The 25,966-nt window shown below is 49.4% G+C and overlaps 1 protein-coding gene across 3 annotated transcripts in view; it reads right to left on the reverse strand.

The window, feature by feature from the left end:
* The window catches only part of KIF13B (kinesin family member 13B), a 187,731-nt gene continuing 161,765 nt past the window's right edge, over positions 1-25,966 (reverse strand). For all 3 annotated transcript variants that reach the window (XM_067745296.1, XM_067745295.1, XM_067745297.1), the window contains 3 exons: positions 10,750-10,812; positions 6,275-7,157; positions 1-2,700 (listed from right to left, as the gene is read on the reverse strand). In XM_067745296.1, coding sequence (XP_067601397.1) covers positions 2,414-2,700; positions 6,275-7,157; positions 10,750-10,812 — 1,233 coding nt within the window. In that variant the 3' untranslated portion in view covers positions 1-2,413. The remainder of the gene's footprint in view (positions 2,701-6,274; positions 7,158-10,749; positions 10,813-25,966) is intronic.

The raw sequence follows: 25,966 nt of genomic DNA on the forward strand, positions 1-25,966 counted from the left end.
CCCCCCGCCCCGAGCCGCCCAGGAAGCCGGAGGCAGCAAGAGAGAGGCCGAGAGCGTCCCCGGAGCCCCACTCCATCCACCAACACAGCGGCCCAAAGGGACGTGTGGGTCATGGAGCCAGAGGGCGGGGGTCGGGACTGCTGGCCCCATACCCCTGCGAGGACCCAGCATGGCCCCCACGCCCTGCTCTGCTCTTCCAGGGGCCGCCTCACTGCCCTCGAGGGTCCCGGGCCAACCAGGGCCCAGAGCTGGGTCAGGAGAGCCAGGCCAGCAGCTGCCTTCTGCCAGCAGTGCTGACAGATGAGGATGCCCAGGGCAGCCCGCGTGTTGCTCTCTGGCCGCAGGAACAACTTACCAGGAACGCCGATGGGACGACGTGGCCTCTCTAACGCCACCAGCACAGGCCCAAACACAATTCATTCTGAGAAAACCCCAGGCAAGCTGGGAGCTACAGACTCTAGAGCAGCGACAGTGCTTTCCTCCCTGGAGAAAGCACCACCTCTGCACACAACGGGCTCTGGCCACCGCCCCCAGTCCCGGCAGCACGAGGTCAAGGGCTCTAAGGAAACGCTGCTTCCCTGGGGGCAGAGATGCTGGGCAGGGCTGGTGGGACACTCTCAGGCAGGCGGAACTGGGGACGTTTGAAAAGCAGGCCCCGGGAGGAGGCGTAGGGGAGGCCGGGAGAAGGGGAAGGGCGCCTGAGGCCTCTCCAGACAACAGGGCTCCTCCCGGCCTGTGAGCTCCGGCCAAAAACCTGCTCAGGGCAGTGACTGGGGCTGTCACCTCTTCCACTTCAACTCAACCGACAACGAAAAGAGCCCGACCCTTCACATCCCCCGACCGACCGTCCCAAGCCCGTTCTGTGAGGTTGCGACGCCTGTCACAGGGCAGATGGGCCCCAGCAAGTACTTGGCTCCGTAAATGAGGGTCACAAACACCCAAGCCACCTTCCATTTCTATGGCGTCTTCTCTCCAGTGCGCCTGGTGCGGACTTTCTGCCCCACCAGGCAGGTCACCTGAGGCTCTGGGAGCGAGAGCCGCCCTCCCAGGGGAGCGGGTGGTGCTAGCATCGCACTGAAAACAGGCCTGAAAGGAGAGCTTCCGTGCTGGCAAGGAGCTTACGCAGAAGAGCTGGCACAGAGTTGGGAGCGCTTAATTCAGGGACACGCCTGGCAGGTGTTCCTCGGAATGCCAGCTGAGGACAGGAAGGAGTACAAGTGGTGGCCCGCCACAGACCTGGGGCACCAGGTCACTGGGCCACCACCCTGGTAATACCAAAGGCACCGGTGAAGAAAGGGCTCTGGACCAGGGCTGTCCCAGCGGGGCCAGGCGATGCTCTGGGATGATTCACACCGTCCCCAGCACCATCCGGGCCAGCCTCGCCCGTGGCTCTGCGAGGCTCCCAGGGATAAACCCCGCCGGCAGCGGGGTGGGCAGCTCTCCCTCCGCCTACCGGGCTGCAGCCCCAGGCTGGGCGGGCGTCAAGGCACAAAACCGCCACGGAGCTAAGCTGGTCTAAGGACCCTCCCAGGACCAAAACCGCACCAAGGCCACGATGCCTCTGACCGACTTTGTCATTGGCCACAGAAGCACAACAAAAGTCTCCAGGTTTTCACTGTCAGCTTAGAGTAAGGCCACTTGTGTATCTGCGATAAAAGACACAAGGAGGGGCAGCGTCCTCCGGGAACCCCCGCCAGAGGCAGGAGGCTGGCAGCTCCCAAGTGGCCGCAGAGGCGGGCAGCGTAAGGCAGGCCCTGGGCACTCACATCGGGAGAATGATTGTGGCTCGCGAACAATTTCGGATTTTGAAAAAATAAATATAATAAATATGTGCCAAGAACTCTGTTAAGGGAATAAATGGCAAAGAGAAAAAACTTTCTGGGTATAAAGACCCTAAAACACCCACAAAGAAACCTCTAAGAAACCCCGTGGAAAGGAAGAGGGAAAGGCGGGAGGGGGCAGGCCCAGGGCCCCAGGCACCTGAGGTGGGGAGAGGTGCTGGGGGCTACGGGGGTGCGGGGCGCCGCCTCCACGCGAGGGAAAGGCACGAGTAACGGTTATGCTTTAAATTAAGAGGTTAACGGCGTCACCACAGAAAAAAGAGCAACATTGGCCGCAGTCGCAGCGGCCCCAGGCCCAGGAAGACGGCGGAACCCTGCTCTCCACAATCTGGGACCACGCTGGGCTCCTAGAACCTTCCACCCTCGGCCCAGCTGCGACGCAGCCTCACTCTCTGGGGAGAGGGAGAAACAGGGAGAGGTCACCAGCCCCGCGACATGCAGAAAGCATTCCCGGCCTGTCCCCACGGAGAGGGGCTAGAGGGCCCGCCCGGGACTGTCCCCGCAAAGGCTCGGAGGGGCCCCGCGCCCTCTGTCCGTCGCCCAGGAAGGACGGGAGGCGGCCACCCCGCCGCTTAGCTGGCCCAGGACTTGCGGTTCTCCGGGTTCCCGGGGGCGCGCTCGGCCCGCCCCGTCGCGCCCTCGGCCTTGGCCAGCGCCGCCGTCAGCGAGGCCAGGTTGGTGGCAGAGCCAGAGAGCGCGCCGCTCCTACGGGTCTCGGGGGCGCCTTGCGGCCGGAGCCCCGCGCTGCGCCGCCGCCCCGCGCACGCCGCCCTGCGCACGCGGCCCGGCCTCACCAGCAGCCCGTAGCCGGGGTTGCACTTGAAGTACTGCTTCCCGCCGATGGAGCCATCGTTCTTACCTGCGGGAAGGAAGAAAGGAAGGAAGACGTGGAGGTGGCTCCCCGGCCCGTGGGACCCCTGTGCTCCCAGGCCCGCGCAGCCGGTCCCCGCTGAAGGAGCGGGGCCGGGGCAGTGCCTCCCGAGCAGCAGAGGTGGTCACTGCGGACAGATCCCGGTGGCCTCCGGCACGGCCAGGGCCTGTCACTTCTGACGCCCACTCGCCCCACCCTCGGCACCAACCGCTGTCAGTCTGGACAGTCAAGACGCAAACCTAGGATGGATGTCGTGAGTGGAACGATTATTTTCCCTAAATCTATTAGATGGAAACTGGCAAATTACCAAACTGTAGCTAGTGAGATGTCACGCCTGGTGTGTCAAGATGGGGAGAAGATGCCTCCTTGGTAAAAGCAAACAAAAAATGCTTTAAGGTGAAGGTCAGCACTGGGGGTGGGGGGGGTTGGGGGGAGCTGATCCCTCAGTGTCCGCAGCCCATGGTGATGGGTTGCTGGGGGACGTGATCTCTGCAGCAAAGCACTCATGAACTGTCCACACTCACTGCCTGCACCCCGCAGCCTGCCTCCTCTCTTCCTCCCTCTCAAACAGGCCCACCCTCCACCAGCTCCTCTCAAGGTCAGCAGGAGTCACTCGGTCCGCCTCTCGATGTATCTCACAGGTGACCTCTCGCTCTCCCTTCCTGCCTCCCCCTCGAAGGCGGGGGCCTGTGTGTGGCCCTGCCCTGTCCCTTGGGGGCTCGCCCACCCAGCCTGCCCTCCGAGAACCCTGCTGCCTCTTGGCTGCGTGTCCAGCCCGAGGTGGCCCTCTGACTGCTCTTCTCTACCGGGCATCCACCCCGCACGCCCAGTGCCCCTCCAGCCAGAACCCTGGTTCCTCGGGAGCACGTGCTCTCCCTGCTCTCCTCATAGCACTCACTACTATCACATTTTGTTTGTTTACTTGGCAATTCTCTTCCCTCTAAAATGTAAGTCCAGGGAAACCAGAACTTGGTTTTGCTCACCAAGGTGTCCTCAAAATCCAGGACAGGGACTGGAACGCGGTAGGTGCTTAGTATTTATTTGCTGGATGAATTCGTCTGTTCGCTAATCCCCCTTTAATTTTTGAGCTCAATTACAGATAAAAATGTCTTTCCCAATTCCCCTTTGCATTTCAGCAGAAATGGAATTCAAAAAATATTCCAACCTGTGCTGCACTAGTCTTCTACCTCTTCCATTTTATGACATTCTTGGCCAAAATTATTTTTAAAGACAGTGATTTCACAGCTGAGCCTAGGGGCTGAGAGACAGTCACTGTGGCCTGGGGTTCACTGAGGCCCCTCCTGCAACCCTCACTCTGCTGGACCAAAGGACAGCTCCTCACTGGCGACACCCAGCAGGCCACACAAGCTCTGCTAAAACCCATCTCCACAGCCTCCAAGCCTCAGCTCAGGGAGCAGCTGCCCCACCCTGGGACACGCTGGTGGGAGGGAGAAAGGCAATCAGGCCAGCCGAGCTCAGCGTGCTAGACACAGAGTGAACTCCCCGCCATATCTCCTCAAGAGAAATGAGTGTGTCCATGCAAAAACTTAACACACAAGTGTTCCCCGCAGCCTTACTCACAACGGCCAAAAAGTGGAAGCAACCCAAACGTCCATCAACTGACAAGTGGATGAACAACGAACGCGTGGGGCATCCCTACAGTGGGACAGTATCGGCCACAAAAAGGAATGAAGTGCTGACACAGACCACAACTGGCTAAGCCCGGGAAACTCGGAGAGTGAAACAGTCACAAGAGGCCGGGTATTTATGGCTCCATTTATGTGAAAGTCCAGATTAGGACCTTTTATATCAACTTAGGCAAAAAAGTAGATCAATGGTTACCTGGGTCTTGGGGGGGTGGGTAGTGTCTTGCTAACTGACATGCAGCTTCTTTTTGGGGTGATAAACCCATTCTAAAATTAGGGTGTACAACTCTGGAAATATACTAAGAACCACTGAATTGTACACTTTAAACAGGTGGATTTTTTGGTATGTAAATTGCATCACAATAAAGCTGTTTAAATCAAAAAGAATCCGCAGGCCATTTGCTACAACATGGATGAACCTAGAGGGAATTATGCTAAGTGAAGTAAGTCAGAGAAAGACAAATAATGTATGTTATCACTTACATGTGGAATCTAAAAAACAAAGCAAATGAATGAATATAACAAAACAGAAGCAGACTCACAAATATAGAGAACAAACTAATGGTTACCAGCCGGAGAGAGGGAAAGCAGGAGGAGCAAGACAGGGGTAGGGGGTTAAGAGGTGCAGACCACTATGTATAAAATAAATAGGCTACAAGGACATATTATACGGTACAGGGAATACAGCCAGTGTTTTATAATAACTTTAAATGGAGTGCAATCTATATAAATTTTGAATCACTATGCCATACACTGGAAGCTAATACTGTAAATCAACTATACCTCAATTTAAAAAAAAAAAATTGGGGGGCTTCCCTGGTGGCGCAGTGGCTGAGAGTCCGCCTGCTGATGCAGGGGACACAGGTTCGTGCCCTGGTCTTGGAAGATCCCACATGCCGCGGAGTGGCTGGGCCTGTGAGCCATGGCCGCTGAGCCTGTGCTCCGCAGCGGGAGAGGCCACAACGGTGAGAGGCCCGCGTACCGCAAAAAAATAAAAAAGAAAAATTGGGGACTTCCCTGGTGGTGCAGTGGTTAAGAATCCGCCTGCCAATGCAGGGGACACGGGTTCCAGTCCTGGTCCGGGAAGATCCCACATGCCGCAAAGCAACTAAGCCCGTGCGCCACAACTACTGAACCCCACGCACTGTAACTACTGAAGCCCATGCGCCTAGGGCCCGTGCTCCGCAACAAGAGAAGCCACCGCAATCAGAAGCCTGCACACCACAACGAAAAGTAGCCCCCACTCGCCACAACTAGAGAAAGGCTGCGCGCAGCAACAAAGACCGGACACGTTCAAAAATAAATAAAAATGAATAAATGAATGAATGAATGGCACGACAAAGTACATGTTTCCTTAAGTCCTGCCCTCAGTCTTTCTGAAATGATCTCTTGGCTTGGAGGGAGGCCATTCCATAAGGAGACTTAAGAGACTGGTGAGCCCACGAGGCTCTTCGATCACCTCGCCTTCTGTCCTCCCCCTGGGGGCCCAGGAGCCTTGGGGTGTCTTAGGAACACCTGAGGCACCTGAAGCTCCACATGGGCACTGGTTTTTGTAACCTGAGCAAGCACAGCAGACGGAGCTGCTGTGACAATTGAAATGCAGACGCTTCTGTGACTAAAAAAGAAAAACCAGGATGTAAAGTCACCAAATTAAGAGTAGCTTTCAATTAAGGTCTTTGGTTTCTGAGAAATTTCTGCAGGTTAAAAAAAGAGAATCTGACTCTGAAAACGCTTAGGAAACTCTTATCTAGACAAAATTCTTCATTTTGGAAAGTGGTGACCCAGGGGCTCAGAGACGTGAACGATGTGCCCAAGGGCACACAGCAGGCGCTGGGCAGTGCGGGGCAGGGCCGACCACGGGGGGCACGGTGAGTCGCCCCGGGACCCGGAACCTGTCCCAAAGCAGCAGCACTAACCTGAAGGTAAGTCTAGCTCCACTCCGACCCACGTGCCCTCCTGGAAGTCAGTGGGCCCCACGTATCTCACGATGCCCGTCTTGGTGGTGCCCACGGTCACATATTCTCCCTCTCTGAGCCACTCTGGGACCTCACTGGCTTCTTCAGAATCCGAGGAGACTTCCAGCTTTCCCGGGGCCTCTGCCCCAGCACTGCCGTCGCCCGGGCCCCCTGAGGCCAGCGGGTCCTCCTCGCTCCCCGAGGGGCCGCCGGGGTCCCCGCCAAGCATGCGTGTGAATGACTTCAGCTCCGAGGTCCGCACCTTCTGGATCCTGAAGGAAGGGGCCGGAGCAGGCGGCTGGCACCGAGGGTCAGCAGGCGCCGGCGGCCTGGAGACGTCGGGCCCTGGGCCAGCGGCCGGCTTCGCCTGGGGCTGGGGGCTCTCCGGCTTCTGGGGGGCAGCGGCAGGGTCACTCCTGCCCCGCCGGTCAGGCGCGGGGGGCCCTGCCGCCTCGTCCCGCTTCACCGCTGCAGCCCCGACAGGGGCCGCAGCCGCGCCGTCTCCCTGCGCCATTCGCTCCGCCGGGCCGGGAGGGGCGCGGGACGTGACGGGCGCGGCCGGGGGCTCGGGCTCAGGGGTGGCCGGGCCGGGGCCAGGAGAGGGCAACGCCGCGGTATCCAGGCCGGGGCCGCAGGCGTCCGACAGGGTGGCAGTGGAGACACTGTGCGAGAAGTAGCCGCTGGACGCCTCGCTCAGGGGGCTGGGCGGCCCATCCGCGCCCTCGGGGGCCGGGGAGGTGGGCGCGGGCCTCGGGGGCCCGTCGTAGGTCTTGGGCGAGGGGGCGGCCGGCAAGGCCACGGGCACGTCGGAGGCCACGCGCAGCCCCGCGCTCTCTCGCTGAGCCTGGAGCAGGGAGGGGAGAATTCACAGTTAGGCATCCGCTCCCCAAAGCCTGGAGACCAATGCTGTTGTCAGCGGGGACATGACAGCTCCAACGGTGGGACAAGCGCAGCCGTGCAGCAGGGCGGACCCGGTTCCCACCTCAGCTCCCCTGTTCTGCCGTGTGACCTCCACGAACCAGATACGCAGGCCGACTAGGCTCCACGCTGGCGCTGCCCCTGCTGCGACTGAGGGCTAAGCAAGACAGCCACGGGTGCCCCTCATCGCCTCTCCTTTCCGTAAACTGCAGATCTTAACAGCTGCCTGTGATGGCATCATTTCTAGTAAGAGTTCCATATTTGGTCCTAGTCTTGTTTTCGGGCACAGAACTCCCAAAACCCTTGGGGTTTCCTAAGTGGCAATAACAATAAGGGCTTCTTAATACTCATAGCGAGGCCCTTTCAACCACATCCGAGTTTGTTAAGGGGGTGACTTTTGGAAAGCCCCCAAGGAAGGGGGCTGGTTGCCAGGGGGAACAACCAGGTGACTAGAGGATTTGAACTTTCCATCCCACCCCTGACCTCTGGGCAGCCACTGAAGGCTGAACCGATCACCAATGGCCAATGATTGAATCAACCATGCCTACACAATGAGGCCTCCGTAAAAACCCAAAAGGACAGGGTTTGGAGAACTTCTGGGTTGGTGAACGTGTGGCAATCTGGGGAGAGCGCTGTGCCCAGGGAGCGTGGAAGCTCCCCACCCTTCCCCTACGCATCTCTCCCAGCTGGCTGTTCCTGTGTTACATCCTTTTATAATAAATGGATAATCTAGTAAGTAAAATGTTTCTCTGAGTTGTGAGTCACTCTAGCAAATTCATTCAACCTGAGGAAGGGGTCATGGGACCCTCTGAGCTGGAGCACACCGGACTTGGCATCTGAAGTGGGGACAGTCTTGTGGGGCTGAGACCTCAACCTGTGGCATCTGACACTGTCTCCAAGTAGATGGGGTCAGAAGCCGAGTTAACTGTAGGACACACAGCTGGTGTCCGAGAATCGCTTGGTGGTGGGAACAACACGTACGGGGCGGCCACCTCGGCGATGCGGTACAAGGTAGGCAGACCAGGCCCTCACACAGAGCGTGGCACACAGCAGGCGCACACCTCCCAGCGCCTCCCACTTCCCTGCACTCAGGCTCAGAACTCTTGCCCCCATGTGAACGGATCCCCCTGCCCAACGCCAACTCCACGGGGAGACTGACAGCACCGCCAGAGGCCAGAAGAGCACTTTCCTCCTGCAAAACTGAAATGATGGTCTCACTGGAGGATCTGGAAGTGCCAGGGCACAGCTCCACCAGCTCGGGCAGGAAGCAACAACCCTGGGGCCTGCGGGCGGGAGGCAGGGGGAAGAGGAGGAACAGAGGCTGCCTGCAGGCTGTGCCCTTCCTCTGAGAGGCCGTCTTTCAAGCTGCTGCTCAAGGCTGGTCCCATGTCACAAATGGTCCCTCTGGTCCCGGGAGACTCAGGCCAAGGAGCAGCCAGCCCGGCGAGCAGGGGCTGAGCGAGGCCAGAGCTACGCTGGCCTCTCCGCCTCACGTCACCGGGTCCGAGGGAGCCTGCAGAGACGCGCAGAGCCCCATCTCCTGGGGAAGACGACAGTCGCGGCTGCGCCGAGCTCTGCGCTTTCTGGCGCGCTCTAAGGTGTCTTGCCTTGATAACTTAAGCCATTGGGAGAAGGTGGCAGATTATCTTTCTATTCCCAGTGCACAATGACAGGGAACGGGAGACAGAGTGGGGAGTGGGTTGGGGGGCGAGAGGGGTGCTGCTCAGAAAAAGAAATGTGTTTTCAATATTTACAGAAAGATGATTTATATTAGGAGAATGGCCGTTTTCCATTTGAAATACAGGATTTATTTGAACTGGGAAACAGCTGAGATCTGTAAGTCTCTTCCAGTTACTTGGCTTAACTCAGCAATTTGATAAATCGTGCATTTTCTTGTGAACTGTCATTTATATCCCTGTCTCCAGAGGCCCTCCTTCCCCCACAAGGCACACTCTCAGGGTACAAAATTAACAGCACCTCTTGAGATTAACAACCCATTTTTGTGATGAATCTCTGGGCTGCAAAATTTACTAAATCCAATAGATCAATAACTGTCACCAGCATAAATACTCTAAAAGATTAGGCAATCCTTCAATCATTTTTCTTTTGCAACTTGTACATATTTTATTTACTCTTTTCTATTTTAGTTTTAATATCACTGACTGGGCAGGGAAGAATACGCAAACAAAATTACAACAGTCTAGAATCTGAACAATAACTATGGCCCTTAAATAGCCTGTGCTCCCCACTCTCCCAGGGTCCAACCCACCATTGCCGGATCTGCTGTCTGCTAAGGGCAGCTGGGCCCATCCGGAGGGGGCCAGTCCTGCAACAGTGCCCTAGAGCTCCTTGCTGTTCCCCCATCAGCGCTACTAGATCCTCTGATGTGGGCCAGAAAGTACTCGCTTTACAACACGGCCCAGACAGGCTAAAGGATTCACCCAAAGGCTCCAGTAAGTGAAAAGCCAGGGATCAGAGGTCACATCCACAGCGACAAGAAAAAGGTGACGGGAGGCGGCAAAAGGCGAGCCCAGATAACCCGCGTTCTTTCCTGCTGACCGAGCGCAGCTCAGATCCTTCCGCTTCGGCGCTGCGGCAGCCGCTCCCACTCGACTGGAGCTGCTATGTGGATGAGAACCTCCCTGCGTCTTTGGGTTACACTTTGCCACTGACATTCCTAAGGCTGCCAGAAAGCCTGGACGCGAGTGAGCCAGCGGGATGTGCAGCAAAGCTGCGCGGAGCACGCAAGGCAGCGCCCTTACGTAAGGGACTGTCTCTCATTCTGCCCCACCGGCCTTGGGACCCCAGTCCTGCCTCCGAGAAATAATAAACCCAACTCATAGGGGGCTGGGGGGGGCGGTGGGTGTCACAGCTCTATCTTCAGTTAAATTCGTGAGCACCAAGGATGTCCTGCATTGAAAAGGGCTGTGCAGAAAGTAGTAAATTCTTGAACGTCTAAATTTTCTTTCGAATTATTTGGCCTCTTTTCCTATTGTTTTAATAAATAAAATTTTCCTATGACGATACCGCGTTTCCTAAGAGGATGAACACACAGTGGGAGAAAAGAGAGTTGCTATTCATAAGATCAGAAGTGCTGTTCATCTGTGGGAGATCATAAGAGACTATTTTCTCCCCAGCTTAGCAGCAGTCTTTTCACGCTGATATCATGAATCAGAATGAAATGTAAAACTGAGAAGTTAGTCAACACTTGGAATAAGGAGATTGTTCTGTTTATAGAAATCGCCTCTACCTAGCAGTGGGCTATTAAAGCCACAGACTACATTCGCAGTCAAGCACCTAAAAGTTTAGCAATCATATGATTAACAAGTTGAAAACAGAAAAGTGTAACAAGCAAAATAGAGAGGGAGAAGACGGTGACCTATATTATAGTTAATTATCAAAACGGGAATGCTAAAATAAAAAACCACGGGTGTGGACTCAACAATTATAGCATCGGGGCCACCCACGGTATGTGGGGCAGCCACCAGCAAAGGCGCCACCAGGCCCGACTAACTCACCTCCACTATCCCGGGCGTCCCGGCATCTGGGAGGGCTGACTGCACCATGATTCGAGGCACGGGCTGAGGAAACAAGGGAACAGGTGGACACAGGGATCAGGGGAAGCAGAACAGAATAACCAGAGAAGATTTCAACTGAACAGACAGGAGGGCTGTCAGGATGACCCACACAAAGCAAACTTTTACAACTTTCAGGAATTCTAACAAGTCACCGCCTAGCAGGCCTGCCCGGGGCTGGGGTTGGGACGCTGCAGAGGAAACACGAGAAGCCGGGAACTCAGCCAGCTGCTCGTGCCCAGCTGGCAACACCAGACACGTGCTGAAGACAGTAAGGTGTACGGTGTGCTCTCTCCACTCTCGCACAGCACACGTTAGCCAAGGGCTGCGTCTCTACATGCAAGCGTTACAGGACTTCACTGGCCCGGGAAACTCCTGGTCGAGAGGATCACAGGCAGTGCCGTCACAGGAAGCAAGGAGGACAGAAGCCAGTGTGGCTGGAGCACGAGGCACAGCAGGACAGGGATGTGGACAGAGGCTCTGGGGTCTGAACAAAAGCTCCTGGGCAATGGTAAGGACCCCTGCAACGCCTGGGCAGAGAGGGCAGGACATGAAGACCGACCTGCTGGCGCAAGGCAGGCTGGCTGGAGAAACAGTGCAAGAGTGAGGCGGGCCAATCACAGGCTCCAGCAACAGAGCAGGGGTGAATGACGAGAGCCTGAGTTAATGGGCACAAGTGACATCACAAGAACGGAGTAGGCTGCTTATGGACACGTGGTTCAAGGAACATTTAAAAAAAGAGTAAAAAAAAAAAAAAAAGACAAAAACTAGGGGGCTTCCCTGGCGGCGCAGTGGTTAAGAACCTGCCTGCCAATGCAGGGGTCATGGGTTCGAGCCCTGGGAAGATCCCACATGCTGCGGAGCAACTAAGCCCGCGTGCCACAACTACTGAGCCTGTGCTCTAGAGCCCGCGAGCCACAGCTACTGAGCCCACGTGCCACAGCTACTGAGCCTCTGCTCTGGAGCCCGTGCCAGGCAACAAGAGAAGCCACCGCAATGAGAAGCCCGTGCACCACAACAAAGAGTAGCCCCTGCTCGCCACAACTAGAGAAAGCCCGCACGCAGCAACGAAGACCCAACGCAGCCAAAAATAAAGAAAAACAAAAACAAGCCCCAGGATAAGGAAAACAGACCTCAAAGGAGGAGCTGGTAACCGTGAAGGAGTTGGTAGCTGCTGAGTGCACTACAGCAGGTGGGGAAGGGCACAGAGTAGACGCAGTCATCTCGAAGAAGCCCGGGGTCCACCACATCCGCCTTTATTCTCTCAACCAACGTCTGGCCCCTTCCCAGGCCTGCCTGCTCCGACACACAAGTCTGGACCTCGCCTCAGAGAGCTGGGCTCTAAGAGGGCTCCGTCCTGGCAAAATGAACACCTACCCGCAGTCCTGTCTCACAGAAGCAGTCAAAATTGGGTGTCGGAGTTTGTTACCATGGAGTTATGCGTGTCTCTTCTCTTGCTGGCTCACTGATCTACTATCTAATCTAAGTTGCCCGGAGATCCCTCCAGGTCCCTTCCTCTGGCCCTGAGCACTCCAGGTCCTCCCAGGTCCCTGGTGCATCTGGGGGCCCGGGGGCCTCTGCTGTCACGACTCCCCAGACAGTCTGCAGGCACGAAGGCTGACGGCCAAAGTCTTGCTTCCTACTTGGCAGCCCAGACTCTTCATTGAAGGGAGAAGAGCCCACCTGCAACAAGATGGCCCACTGAGGGTAGGTGTCGACCTGCTGTGTTCACACACCAAACAATCGCGTTTCAGCAAAGGTACCGCTACAACCAGTTATGCCCTGGGACTGCCTCTGGGAGAAAAGTGCTAGAAGGGATTAATTTTGTAGAGGTGAGGGACCAGCAACAGGATTTGGGCAAAAGCACAGAGAAGAGGCGATTAAATAGGAGATGGTAGGAGATCCAGCTAAACAGGTGGGAGGACCTAGGGATAAAGGAAAGGAAGATGTACTCTACCCTGCAAACACTGGGGAATTCCTCGGGGTTGAAGGCCAGGGAGAGCGAGGATCAGAGGTGTGTTTAAGAGAGCCGGTGTGAGCAGGCAACAGCACAGAATGAGGGAGGACGCCCGCTGGCGGCAATGCCACGGACCCCCCGCCCCCCGCCGGGCTCACATCACTCCCTCCCACTCTCCGGCACCTGCCCCGTGCTCCCCGCTCCCTTTTAGGGGTTCTCCACTTCAAGCACGTACCCTTCACCCTGTCTTACAGTCCTTCAGTGCACGGCCTACTCCCTTTATTTGTATTTTCCCCATAGTGTCTGAAGTCCCCCACGAATGGAAAGGTGTTCAGAGCATAATTCTCAGTAAGGAAAGAAAAAAGTGTTAAGCTGGAACTCCAAAATACTTACATTCTTCAGTTAGATCTTATTTAAAACCGACAAGATTGGTGTGAAACATTCTCCCTTAAGGCATAAAAACGTAAAAATCCCACCAAGAATGGAACTATAGCCACCCAGGATGAAAGATTTTCTAAGATTCTTGTCCTCCTGAACAGAGCATGGAAACATAATTGATACTTTTCTTTATGATTCAGAGTGATTTAAAAAATCCAGTAAATGTTTGGAAAAGTATCTGCTGAAATGAATTAAAGGGCCAGCTTGACTGGGACGCGATGCTGGAACCCAGTGGACCCACGGGGCTTCCTGGTGGGGCAGGGCCCCTGGCCAAGACTCTGTGGCTCCAGGCTAAGCTGAAGACTTCGAGTCCACCCCTGACCATCACTCACTCTCAACAACCACTTCTCTATCAGGCAACAGGTCTGCTCCACAGAGATGCCTGCCCCACCCCCAGCATTCAGATGACGTGAGAACCAGACACTGGATGATCAGACACACCTGAAATGGCTGAAAACCGTGTCAACAATAAGATCACATCAGGTCTGAGTGGGTCCTGAGTGCAACTTCACGTACTTTGACCACACCCACTTCGCTTCACACACTGGTAACTTCGGGGTGTCCCCTCCAAGGGGTGCTAGGTAGCAGTGGACAAGAGACGACCACAGGTGGATACTTCTCCAGCAAGGGACATGCTCAAGAGGGCAGGGGCACAGACATACAGGACTGGCCGCGTACTGCTTTCTATGGAAGCTAGGTGCTGAGTACCTAGGGATTCACTGTAATATTCACTCTACTGCTGTATATTTCAAATTCTCCCATAATACTGCCCTACATGATGAACTTAACTGGGGCTCTGCTTCAATGTATAAACTTAGCTCAACAAGGACTCAGGTCTCAGGCGTACAAGGCATTGCAATAGCGCCGTGGGAACACAAAGACCTGAAGAATACGGGCTCACTCGCGACAAGGCAGCAATCCAGTTTGGGGGAAGGACGGGATGCAAATAACAAAAACGTCAAGGAAAAGGACAGCTATTAGAATGACAGTTTCAAAGCAGAGGAGATTCTGAGGAGGAAGGGGTCATCCTGGGACCAGGCCTAGAACACCTCCATGAGGGTGATTTCACTTGTGAGACAGGGCTTGAAGACGGAATGGCTTTTCCCACAGCTGAGGGACACCTCGAACGTGAAGAGTGGCGTGACAAAGGCAGGCTACCCTTTGTGTCTGACAGTGTTCCCTCCTCACTTCCCTGCCCAGGAAAAGCTACTCAACCTTCTAGGAGGTCTTGGGAGAGAGAGGATGATCTAGACTGACCAGTGCTGGGCAGAGGCAATGGAGGTTAGGGTGTGCAGAGGAGGCCTTGTATGTAAATTTATGGTGGATTTTCACAGGCAATGAAGATCAAAGGTACTGAATGAAGCGGCCGTAAGAATTAGGCTAACAGAAGATTATCCCTAAAGAGGGCAGACAGAAAACTTGGAGAGGTCAATTAAGCTGCTTCAATGGTTCAGCGGAGAGCCAATAACATAAGAGCCTGCACTTGGATGGTAAGAGGAAAAGGAAAGAGAAATGAAAATTTAGAGATACGAAGGAGACTCCTGAACACCTGGAAACTGGGGGGAGAGCGAAAGACGGTGCCCAGGAAGAAGGGACGACAGGGAGAGGGTAACGGTGGCCTCAGCAGAAAGAGTGTGCATACGCACCTGTGCGTGCACGATCATGGGGGGGAGGGGTGCAAGGGAGGGGGTACCAGCCTTCTATATTTGGCCATGGCCTTCGGTGAATTTAGCAACCTTAGTAAGGGTACCAAAAATACCTACAAAGTGCACTGAAATCTTCAGTGTGTCATCTGTCCTTCACATGTAACAGCTCACATTTCCAAATGACTGCTTGCACTTTAATGCTCTTTTACATATCCCCCATGCAGGCGGTTGCCTCCGATCCCAAGAGCTCAAAACACTGCAGATCATAAGTTCATTAATCCTTATGACACATCTGGTAACTATTAATAAAAATGACTGCAAAGTATTTTGCAGCTATAAATATTAAGAAGTCCCACGAGGCTCACGGATATAAGTATAATTATCTACATTTCACACTACAGAAACCAAGGCGCAGAGGCATTCACTTAACGGTTAAATGCATACAGGCTGCCCAGGGGGGTCAGTGACAGGGATGGAAAGGGACTGTGGCCTGGAGGCCAGCTGAACCTGCCATCGTGCTGTCCCGAGGGTGGCTCAAACCTAGTAGATGGGCAGGTGACAGGCAGAGGGTTGCTCCGAAGCATTTCGGGGAAAAGGTGATGGTCACTTCTCATACCATACCTTGTCATTTACTAAACTCTGGTTTTCACATGCCACCTGAATGAAAACACAGCAGACTGGCTCAGAATTTCATAACTAGGCATAAAAGCTAATTTGGAGACCTCCTTGCCCCAGCATAAAGCCTTAAGTCCTTGGCATGACTTGAAAGAACCTCACCCCTCATGAGGCTGCACTTCCCTCGCTCGGCAAGCTAACCCACTCTGTGCTGAACACGCCATCCTCGCACTGTCCCTTCCCCTAGGGTATCACATTCCACCCGATGAAGACCTAGTCATCTTTAAGTCTCAGCTCAAGCAACATCTACTCTTCCTCAAACTGCAGGTAAAATGCCACCTTCACTGTGTCACCCCCGATACACACATTCAGCACCTACAACAGCGTCCTATTTATCTGTCGATGTGTCTCGACGGGAGCCCCTCTCAACTGCAAGCTCTCTGCAAGGTAGGGGTTATGTCTCATTCATCTCATCCATAAACAGGAACTTAATGTTTGTTGAATGAATAAACAGTTAAATAAGTGAATGAATGAATTACTTAAGTGACATGAAGGCTGAATTGTACAGTTAGATAGGATTTGGAAAAATCCTATCAAATTCCAAAATTTGGGCATAGGGGTAGGTAGAGGGCAGAAGAGATATCAGCTGAAGCAAAAAATCATCACTTTGTTCAAAAAAAAATTAAATTTTCTGATGTAGTTTTTTGTTTGAAAATGAACCTTTCCTAAAAATCACCCCTTACCCTGAATTTGATAAATTCTTACATGTCATTTTCTAATGGTTCCTAAGTGAATATGATCCTCTAAGTCTTTTTTTTTTTTTTTTTTTACAACTCTAACCAATCACTTTAATCCAAGCATAGGAAAATACAACAAGAGATGTAAGATTTATTTTTGCCATAAATACTCAATAGCTAACCTTTGATATTCGTGCTGCTAAAGTGAGAAAAATATAAGGAACACCACTGAGCTGGGGCAGTGCACATAAACAAGATACTTCCTCATCTCTGAATATGTTCTGGTAAAGTAATGAACATTAGATAAAATCAGACACGTACAATTACTAAAGATCAAGAATCAGCAACAGCCTAACCAATATAAACAACTGTTTAAAGGTTATGTTAATCAGAGGCAGGGTGGTGAGGCTGGCAGTGCCCCCCACGCGGGTGCAGGGACAGGCGCTCCAGCCACCGCGGAGGGGGTGCCCTCGGACCCAACCCGGCACCAGCCTGGGCTCACGAGCAGCCTTAGGAGCTGCACTCTGGCTTTCCAGAGGGATCCAGGTAAGACTGTGCTGGCCACGATGACACCAGCACTTTTATCCACCTGGCAGTTATAGTTCTTAGTTTAAATGAGTAACTTGGCATTCTAATTGATCCCTCAGTCCTTTGTGTAGACCTGATCACCTCTGGGTGATCACACCTGGAAGGTGGTGGTCCAGACCACAGGAATTCTCTAAGCAATGCCACCCAGGGAGGATGGCGGGTGGCCACCAGATGGTCCTCACCAGAGACACTGTTACCCTACCTGGCACATGCTCCTTCCAATCAGTGACATTAAAGTGTCACTGTGTCAAGCATGGGATGGTGAGTTCACTTTTCTGACCAATATTACAATCCCTCATGAGGTATGTACATACATTTGAATAGATTCTTCCAGTTTTATTCTATTCCAATCCATCTTCCAAACTGCAGTCAGAGGGGCTTTCTGAGACACAAATTTGACCACGTCACTCTCCTGCTTTGTCAATGATCCCTCATTGCCCAGAGATAATTTTTTTAGAAAGAAATGAACAAAAAAAACAAAGATGGATAGATCCTACCCAGTGTATTTCCATGGCATGACTAGTTCCTCCTTCAAATACTTTATAGAGTCATTCATTCTACAAATATAATCGCTTGCTATTTTTAATCAAACCCAGTGAACTCTCTTCAGATCACAATTGTGCATTGTTGTTTCTTGAATATGTCTCAGTTCTGCTACTCCCTAGGCTCTGACCTTAGTTAACCCACCTGAGTCTCATCTTCCTCTCTGTCCAGCTCAGTGTCTAATATCACCCTTTAACTCTGCGTGTCCAACATGGCAGCCACCAGCCACATGGCTTCTGAGCACTTGAAATGTGGCTGGTGTGACTGAGGAAGTGGATTTACTTAATTTTAACTAATAATATGTAAACTTAAAGCACCTTTAAGTATGTTTGGAATGGCTTGGGCATGCGGATCTATTTTTTCAACTTCATGAACTCTAAATGCAGATCAAGATTTCCGAGGAAAATTTAGTATCTAAATTGAGATGTGCTAGAAATGTAAAATACACACCTGATTTCAAGGACTGTACAGAAAAAAAGATGGGACTGTCTCAGTAAGTTTTTTTTATACTGATTACAGGTTGAAATGACGATATTATGAATATACTGGGTTATGTAAATTATTTTATTAAAATCAGTTTGACCTGTTTCTTTTTACTTTTTTTTTTATTGGAGTATAATTGCTTTACAGTGTCGTGTTTGTTTCTGCCGTACAACGAAGTGAATCAGCTATACGTATACATACATCCCCTCCCTCGTGGACCTCCCTCCCACCCTCGCTATCCCACCCCTCTAGGTGGTCACAGAGCACCGAGCTGAGCGCCCTGTGCTCTACAGCAGGTTCCCACTAGCTAGCTATTTTGCGCATGGTAGTGTATGTATGTCAATCCTAAATTACTTTATCACAATTAATTTGGCCTGTTTCTTTTTACTTTAAATGTGGCTACTAGAGAATTCTAAATGACACATGTGGCTCATTTATTTTCATCAGACAGCAGTGGTGCTGAGCTGATGCATATAAAATCCCTGGCACACCAAGCACTCAGTACTCTTTTAAAGTACCAAGGTAATCTAGTCATTGGGATTTCGGGTGTTGTCTTCTAAGGTATTTCTAGGTAGACTTACTATATGCACAGTTTTAAACAATCAACAATTCCACCTGATGTAAGTAAAACATGGGCCAGGTGCCTACTATATTCTAAAGGTTGTGCCAGGAGATAGGGATACAATGTGTGCAACACCAGACATAGACAGGGCCCTTCTTACTCCTCAGAAATGGGCACTCAAGGTCCACCATCTGATATTCCTATTTAATTCAATTACATGAAACAACTAAACGGCCCACTTCTTCTATCAAGAAGTAAATTGTTTTATCCGTTGATAAAAGTGAATAAGCCCATCCAAACAGACTTTTTATTTCACTCTATCATATATGTGTTAGTTCAACTTACTTGAGGCCCTAGATACAGAAAATTTTAAATACTAATATTTCTGAAGTTGTCAGGAAAGAGACTGTTCCTTATTTTTTAGGTTTTAGCTAGTTTACTTTTTAAACTTCTGCATGATAATTATTAAAATTTATTTAAGTATTTATGTGAAAAAGATTTCTATTTTTTAAAAAGAGGATGTAATATTCACTCCATCCGCTTAGTTTCTCAAGCATGCATGAAGGATGAAGGATGTTTACCTGAAACGTAGAATGGCCATCAATCTAAAAACTTAAAAACAGGGTCCAAATCTAGACCGTCCCCACCTCGGTGTGCCCTGTAAGCTAAGAATGGTTTTTACATTTTGAAGTTGTTGAAATAAATGAATACCTTGTGACATGTAAAAATTATATGAAATTCAAATTTCAGGGTTATAAATAAAGTTTTATTGGAACAAAACCAGACCCAATGTTTGGACCAGAACTACAGCTAGTTCTGACAGACACTGTTTGGCCTGCAAAGCCTAAAATGATACTATCTGGCTCTTTACCAAAAAAGGTTGCAACCTCAGGTCTCCAGAATCATACAGAAGTATACAAGGCCCATTTGTGAAGAACGACTGGCAGACTGAGGTCTCTCCCATCAACTCGTATCCTGCCTCAGAAACTATCTTCTTTTCATTATTTTTCAGATCAACTACTAACCCTGATTCTGAAGACAACCTGTCAACTTAGTGTCTCTAAGTATGTCAATATCCATACATTTCTGGGGCAAAGATAGATGGTAAGATGTTATGATTTTGGAAAAGAAAACAGAGATAAGAGTCTTATTTTGTAAAGTAGTAAGAATGCCTAGGGCTTCCCTGGTGGCCCAATGGTTAAGAATCCGCCTGCCAATACAGGGGACACGGGTTCGAGCCCTGGTCCAGGAAGATTCCACATGCCGCGGAGCAACTAAGCCCGGCGGCCACAACTACTGAGCCTGCGCTCTACAGCCCACGTGCCACAACTATTGAAGCCGCGCACCACAACTACCGAAGCCTGTGCACCTAGAGCCCGTGCTCCGCAACAAGAGAAGCCAGTGCAGTGAGAAGCTCCAGCACTGCAACAAAGAGCAGCCCCTACTCACCACAGCTAGAGAAAGCCCGCGCACAGCCCAAAATAAAAATAAATAAATTTAAAAAAAAGAAGAAGAAGAATGCCTAAAAATACATCCCCAAACCAATTGAACAGAAATCACTTGCCTTGAATTCTTGGGTTTTTTTGACCACGCTGCGTGGCATGCGGGATCTTAGTTCCTCGACCAAGGATCAAACCCTTGCTCCCTGCATTGGGAGCGTGGAGTCTGAATCACTGGACCACCAGGGAAGTCCTACTTTGAATTTTTTTTAAAAGTCTGTACTCCAGAAGGGCTGTGCAAACTTCCCTTTGTTAACTCAAGAAAAAGCAATATAGCATACCATATCCAAATATAAACTACAGGGGGAAATAACCTTTAAAAATAACCTGAATGATTAAGGAAAACTCAAGGCTAGAAAACAAAGTATAGATACCTTTTCTTATTTTAGTTAGTTAAGATGATGAACGCTTAAGACACCAGGATAGGCATTTATATGGCTTGTTTCATCAGAGGAGCCCAAGTATGAAGAGCCTAAAACAGCATCTTCATGCACAAGGGAAGAACCAGTAGCTGTGTTTGTTTCTCCCCATTTTATACATGGAGGAATTGCTGACATGAAACCCGGAAGAACTAGCCAAGCATCTTTTCAACTAGGCCAGAGATGCGCAGGGCGCTGCTTTCTCTACTCAAGGCCCTGTCCATCTTCCACACTGGAAGCTGTGTTGAAACCGGAGACACACATCCCTGAAGTCGACAAGGCAGCCATAAGCAAAGCGCAGGACACTGAAGAGGGGCAGACGGTAAAATAAAGATAGGCCGGAAATGCGGCTGTGTTTTTCATGGTGGAAATTGAATGTGAGCATTAACTCTTTAATTCCCCAAATGAACCAAAGACGTCATTTGGAGCACCTAAGTTTGAAGTACATAAACAGCTTCATCTGAACACAATCTTCTAGATATATGAAAAAAGCTATTATGCCACATTAATTCAATCTAACTAATTGGAGAGCAGGAAGTGCTTTCAATTATTGTATGTGCTGTCTGAGAAACACACTTGAATATGAGTACAGATTTCATTAATTGCAGTTCATTATTTTCCAGATTAGTTACTAAACTTGCATCAGAAGGTCAAAGACAGCAATTTTGTCAGCTGCCACCTCTCTCAGTGCTGTATCTTTTGCATTTCTGGAACTCAGACAGAAACTGATTACAAACAAAAACAGATCTCCATAAAAATGACAAACGTAAGTCTTTACGAATATGTTCAAGCCAAGTGATTCTGTAAAATACAAGAACCTTTGTTTCTAATGACTTTCTTAAAATCTTTATTTTCTTTCTTTAAATTTTTGTATTCCTCAGAATAAACTATTAACTTCTATCTTACAAGAAAAGATCCATGAGTCTTTTCAGATGCTGAAATATGCCCCCCCCCCCCCAAATAATAGAATCTTGATCTGAGAACCTGCTGATTCCAAAGAACAAGTTAATAAACATTAATCTTTTCATTAGATGTTCACTGTGGTTGTGTGTTTGTATCTTTGCATGAGGGAGGGAATTGAACGTTCTTGTTTGAAAATGTCAAGGACACTCTGATTAAAAGTACTTTTTTGATAATAATCATTCCTTCATTACACAACTTCTGCCTCTCTTCCACCTAATCTAGCAAAGAAAAGAGGGAAGAATGACTGGTAGAAACAGGATCTATTCCATTCCCCGGTTCTTAATGGGAATACTTTTATATTTTCAAAATCTTAGTTTTACAAAATAGAAGTGACAGAAAGCCCTGGGGTTTTTTTTTAGAGAGTACCCTGCTATCTACAAATCACTGTACTCATTTACGGTTGTTACCATTCTCTTCGTTAACTTCATTTCTGTTGTTCTGTGCCTTTCCTACTGCTGCTTGCCTGGAACCATCCTTACACAATTCTTCCCTGCCTTTGGTGTTGATATCCCCTGAATGCTTATACAGTCAGCTCTCTTAGTCATTGTTTGGTCAAGCTATAAATAACTTCTTTAATCCTTCCTCATAAATCATTTCTGATGTTATTCTCTGAAATAATTCCAGTTGGTCAATGAATGTCTAGTAGTAACATACACAGAACTAAGTGCAATGATCTAAGTGTTGTCGATGCCGGAGAGAACCCAGGTGTGGTGTTTAGGTGGGCTGCTGTGAGTGTCTTTGTTACTGTGACTCTTCCAGAGGAGTTTAAGTCTCCAAATTAGCTTGGGACAGAAACAGAAAAAGGAAGAAGTTTTGAGATCTTTCATCACAGTCAGGTAGGAAATGGAGAGGGCAATGGCTTTGAAAATGATGAAAAGAGAAACGTTGGGTGGGGAAAGAAATGAGAGTGTGCCTGTCTTATTCTATAGTCTGCTGGGTTACCACGTACTGTCTCTGCTGATCCATCTGGGGGTTTCTGTTTAGTTTGTTGTGCCGTCTCACATTAGAAATCTTAAACAAGGGGCTTCCCTGGTGGCACAGTGGTTAAGAATCCGCCAGCCAATGCAGGGGATACGGGTTCGAGCCCTGGTCCGGGAGGATCCCACATGCCGCGGAGCAACAAAGCCCGTGCGCTGCGACTACTGAGCCTGTGCTCTAGAGCCCGCAAGCCACAACTACTGAGGCCTGTGCACCTAGACCCCGTGCTCGGCAACAAGAGAGGCCACTGCAGTGAGAAGCCCGTGCACTGCAACTAGGAGCAGCCCCTGCTCACGGCAACTAGAGAAAGCCCACATGCAGCAACAAAGACCCAACGCAGCCAAAAATAAATAAATTAAATAAATAAATTTAAATAAATAAATAACTTTAAAAAAAAGAAATCTTAAGCAGGGTTACTATCTATTTTTTGTCTCTAAGTTTTATGCAATGTTAATACCAATATTTACCCCTTCCTGTACTGTAGAATTGATCCAGATTCCTTTTAGGCATGTGCACTGATTTCTATTTTTCTGGGTTCTATCTTTGATGTCATTCTAAAACCTATATAAGTTTTTTAGTCTGGTATTGATTATTGAACGACTATTTATACAGGCCACTGAAATTAGTGTACTAACAAGGCAGTAGTAGCCAATTTAAACCAGAATCAAGACAGAGAGCAAGCTTCGGGGTATTTGTGTATTTCTTTACGCTACACTACATACCTCACACAGAGCTATGGCTAAGCCAGGCAGTGGGCAGGGTGGTCTAGGAACATTCATCAGCATGAATTTTGTCCTAGGCTTTCTGGACTGGTGATACAGAGGAAGGCGTGGTGTCCCTCTATTTCTGTAATGCATCTAACAAAGTCTCCCATAATCTCTTTGCTAGGGAGAGGGGGAAACGTGGGTTGGAGATGGAAGTTACTGAATATGCAGAGCTGAAGTGTGTCGCTCTGTCGCTCTGTAACCTGGGGAGAGATCTCTAGTCACATATGACAGAGTTCTCTCTCACGCCCTAATGTTCCATATTTTGTTTGTGACTCAAATGCAGACTATGCCCTTCAAAGTTTGCAGATGATAGTTAGGACAGAAGTATTTTTTAAATAATTATTCAAAAAATATCTTGCTATCCTAGGAATGCTGAAAAAAATCAAGATGAAAAATTTTCTAAATGAATCTAAAGATCCTTATTTAAGTATTTTTATACTTCAACTAAACAACATAATAATAAAAAGAGAAGTGCATTGACAAGAGTGTAAGCAAATAAACAAGCAAACAAAAAAGGGGAATGTTAATTGACCCGAGCACAATGAACTAAAAATACTTGCCTTTAAAAAAAGTGCAATCATATGCCACTTTGGTAGAAGTACATTATTCAAAAGAGGACAGTGACAGTTGCACTATTTTCAAGCATAGGGGTTACAGTATCACTTCTGGGCTCCCCACTTTAAGCAAAACCCTGGCAAGACAACGGAAGAATGATGAGGCATTTATTATAAGAGATATAGTTGACTAGTCTTCAGCTATTAGGTCTGGAGAAAGCCTAAAGGAGCACAGAACCTTTAACTCCTGGGCAATAGCAGAAAAAAGCAGAGGCAAAGACTGGGTAGAAATAAAACAACCTTCTTCCTGGAGGACTCGGAGGTTCCACACGGAGGGAAAAAAGTAAGAACCTCAACTTTCAGGTATCAAATCTGATTTCCAAGTGGATAGGATGCCATTAGAGTGAAGATTACTATAAAAAAATTGGGAAACACTAAAAAAATCTAGCCAATATAGCATTGCTCTTGTTGCTGTTATTTTGAAATTCCATTAACGCTCAAGTGCCCTAATTCCAAGGATGGAACATTGTTTAGGTGACGGCAACTTAAAGCATACTTAAAGTGGTCCTAGTAAGGGGAACCTCTATATTGATACTGTCATTTTAAATTATAATTTACTTCTCTTAAAACTTTAGCAGAGATAGTAAAAATGAGAACACAAGCATCTCTGATCAAATATGTCCAAAATGATAAGCTCAAGCTTTCCCCTCCTTTAAGAGTAGTTCTTTAGTGGAACCTGCATTAATCTAGGAAAGAAACTTCATAAATATGTCTCGATATCTCAAATCCCCACTCAGATGTGATTCTCTCACCTCCGAACTATAACCACAGTCCTTTACACCACTGGATGACACCTGGTACATGCAAACTATCTAACATTACAAGCTGTACAAATGTCAATGGTCAACCAACATATATTTTCCATTGACTATGCCCCTGCCCTGAAGAATTACATTCTAGAGTGGAGATAACCGATAAGCATGTAAACATAACAATGACTCCCAATGAAAAGATTAAATATGGGAGTACACTGTAATATGTATGGTAGATGCTATTGTTTTAGTTTGGTTGGTTCAGGCCACTCTAAACTCAAACGTATTTACTTAGAGTGGTCTTTCTTGACCATGCTATTAGCAGACAAGTCTACTAGAGACCTAGTAGCTATGCAAAGACTTTGGGAGAGAGCAGTCCAAGTAGAAGGAAAAGCAAGTGCAAAAACTCTTGAGATCAAAAGGAGCTTCATGGTTCATGCGACAAACAATAACAACGAAAAGGCCAATATGGCTTAGCATGGTGAACAAAGAATAAAATGAAGGGAATAGGGACTTCCCTGGTGGTGCAGTGGTTAAGAATCCACCTGCCAATGCACGGGACACGGGTTCGAGCCCTGGTCCGGGAAGATCCCACATGTCGCGGAGCAACTAAGCCCACTCGCCACAACTACTGAGCCTCTGCTCTACAGCCCATGAACCACAACTACTGAGCCTGCGTGCCACAACTACTGAAGCCCACGCACCTAGAGCCCATGCTCCGCAACAAGAGAAGCCACCACAATGAGAAGCCCGCGCACCGCAACTAGAGAAAGCCTGCGTGCAGCAATGAAGACCCAACACAGCCAAAAATAAATAAATAATTAAATAAATAAAAAATAATAAAGGGAATAAAAGATTAAAAGTCAGGAGGCTAGATCACATAGGCCACTGTAAACCACAGTAAGGAAGAGATTTTATTCAAAGAGAAGCAGTGGAAGGTTTCAAGCCATGAACTAATGTAAGGCCTTGGGAGCTCACCCTGGCTTCTCTGTGAATGACAAGACTGTGTGAGGCAAAAAGCATCAGTTAGACCAATTGATAGGCTGCTGCATAGTCAAGGCAAGAGACGACGGCATGGATGAGTGATGAGAAATGCAGATGGCGAGAAGTCACCGGACTGAAAGTGGTACCCACAAAATTTTACTGATGGACTATTTATGAGGTGAAGCAACTAGGTGGACATTTGTGCTATACACGCTGAGATGGGCATGTATTTTGTAAGTATTTTCTGTGCTGGGAGTAGACAGACTTGGGAGCTGAAACCAGGAGTAATGCTTTGAACTTGTAAAATGTGAATGTCTAATGGATTTGTAAGTGGAAAAGCTGAACAGGTGGTTAGCTCCATGAGGCCAGAGCTCAGGGGCAAAGCCTGGGCTGGAGATAGAAATGTGAGCATCGTCAATGCATGAAGAGTTAAAAGCCACAGAGCTGGATGAGATTACCTGGGAGGGAGCTCTGGAACACCTGAATATCAGCGGCTTGATGGAATAAAGGGTCCCAGAAAAGGCAACTGAGAAAGACTGAGCAGCCAACAGAAGGGAAGCCAGGCAAACTCAGCGCTAAGCACTAAAGCCCAGAGACACAAATGTTTCCTGCACG

Source organism: Pseudorca crassidens, chromosome 7, assembly GCF_039906515.1.
Source record: "Pseudorca crassidens isolate mPseCra1 chromosome 7, mPseCra1.hap1, whole genome shotgun sequence".
In the NCBI taxonomy this organism is placed as follows: Eukaryota; Metazoa; Chordata; class Mammalia; order Artiodactyla; family Delphinidae; genus Pseudorca; species Pseudorca crassidens.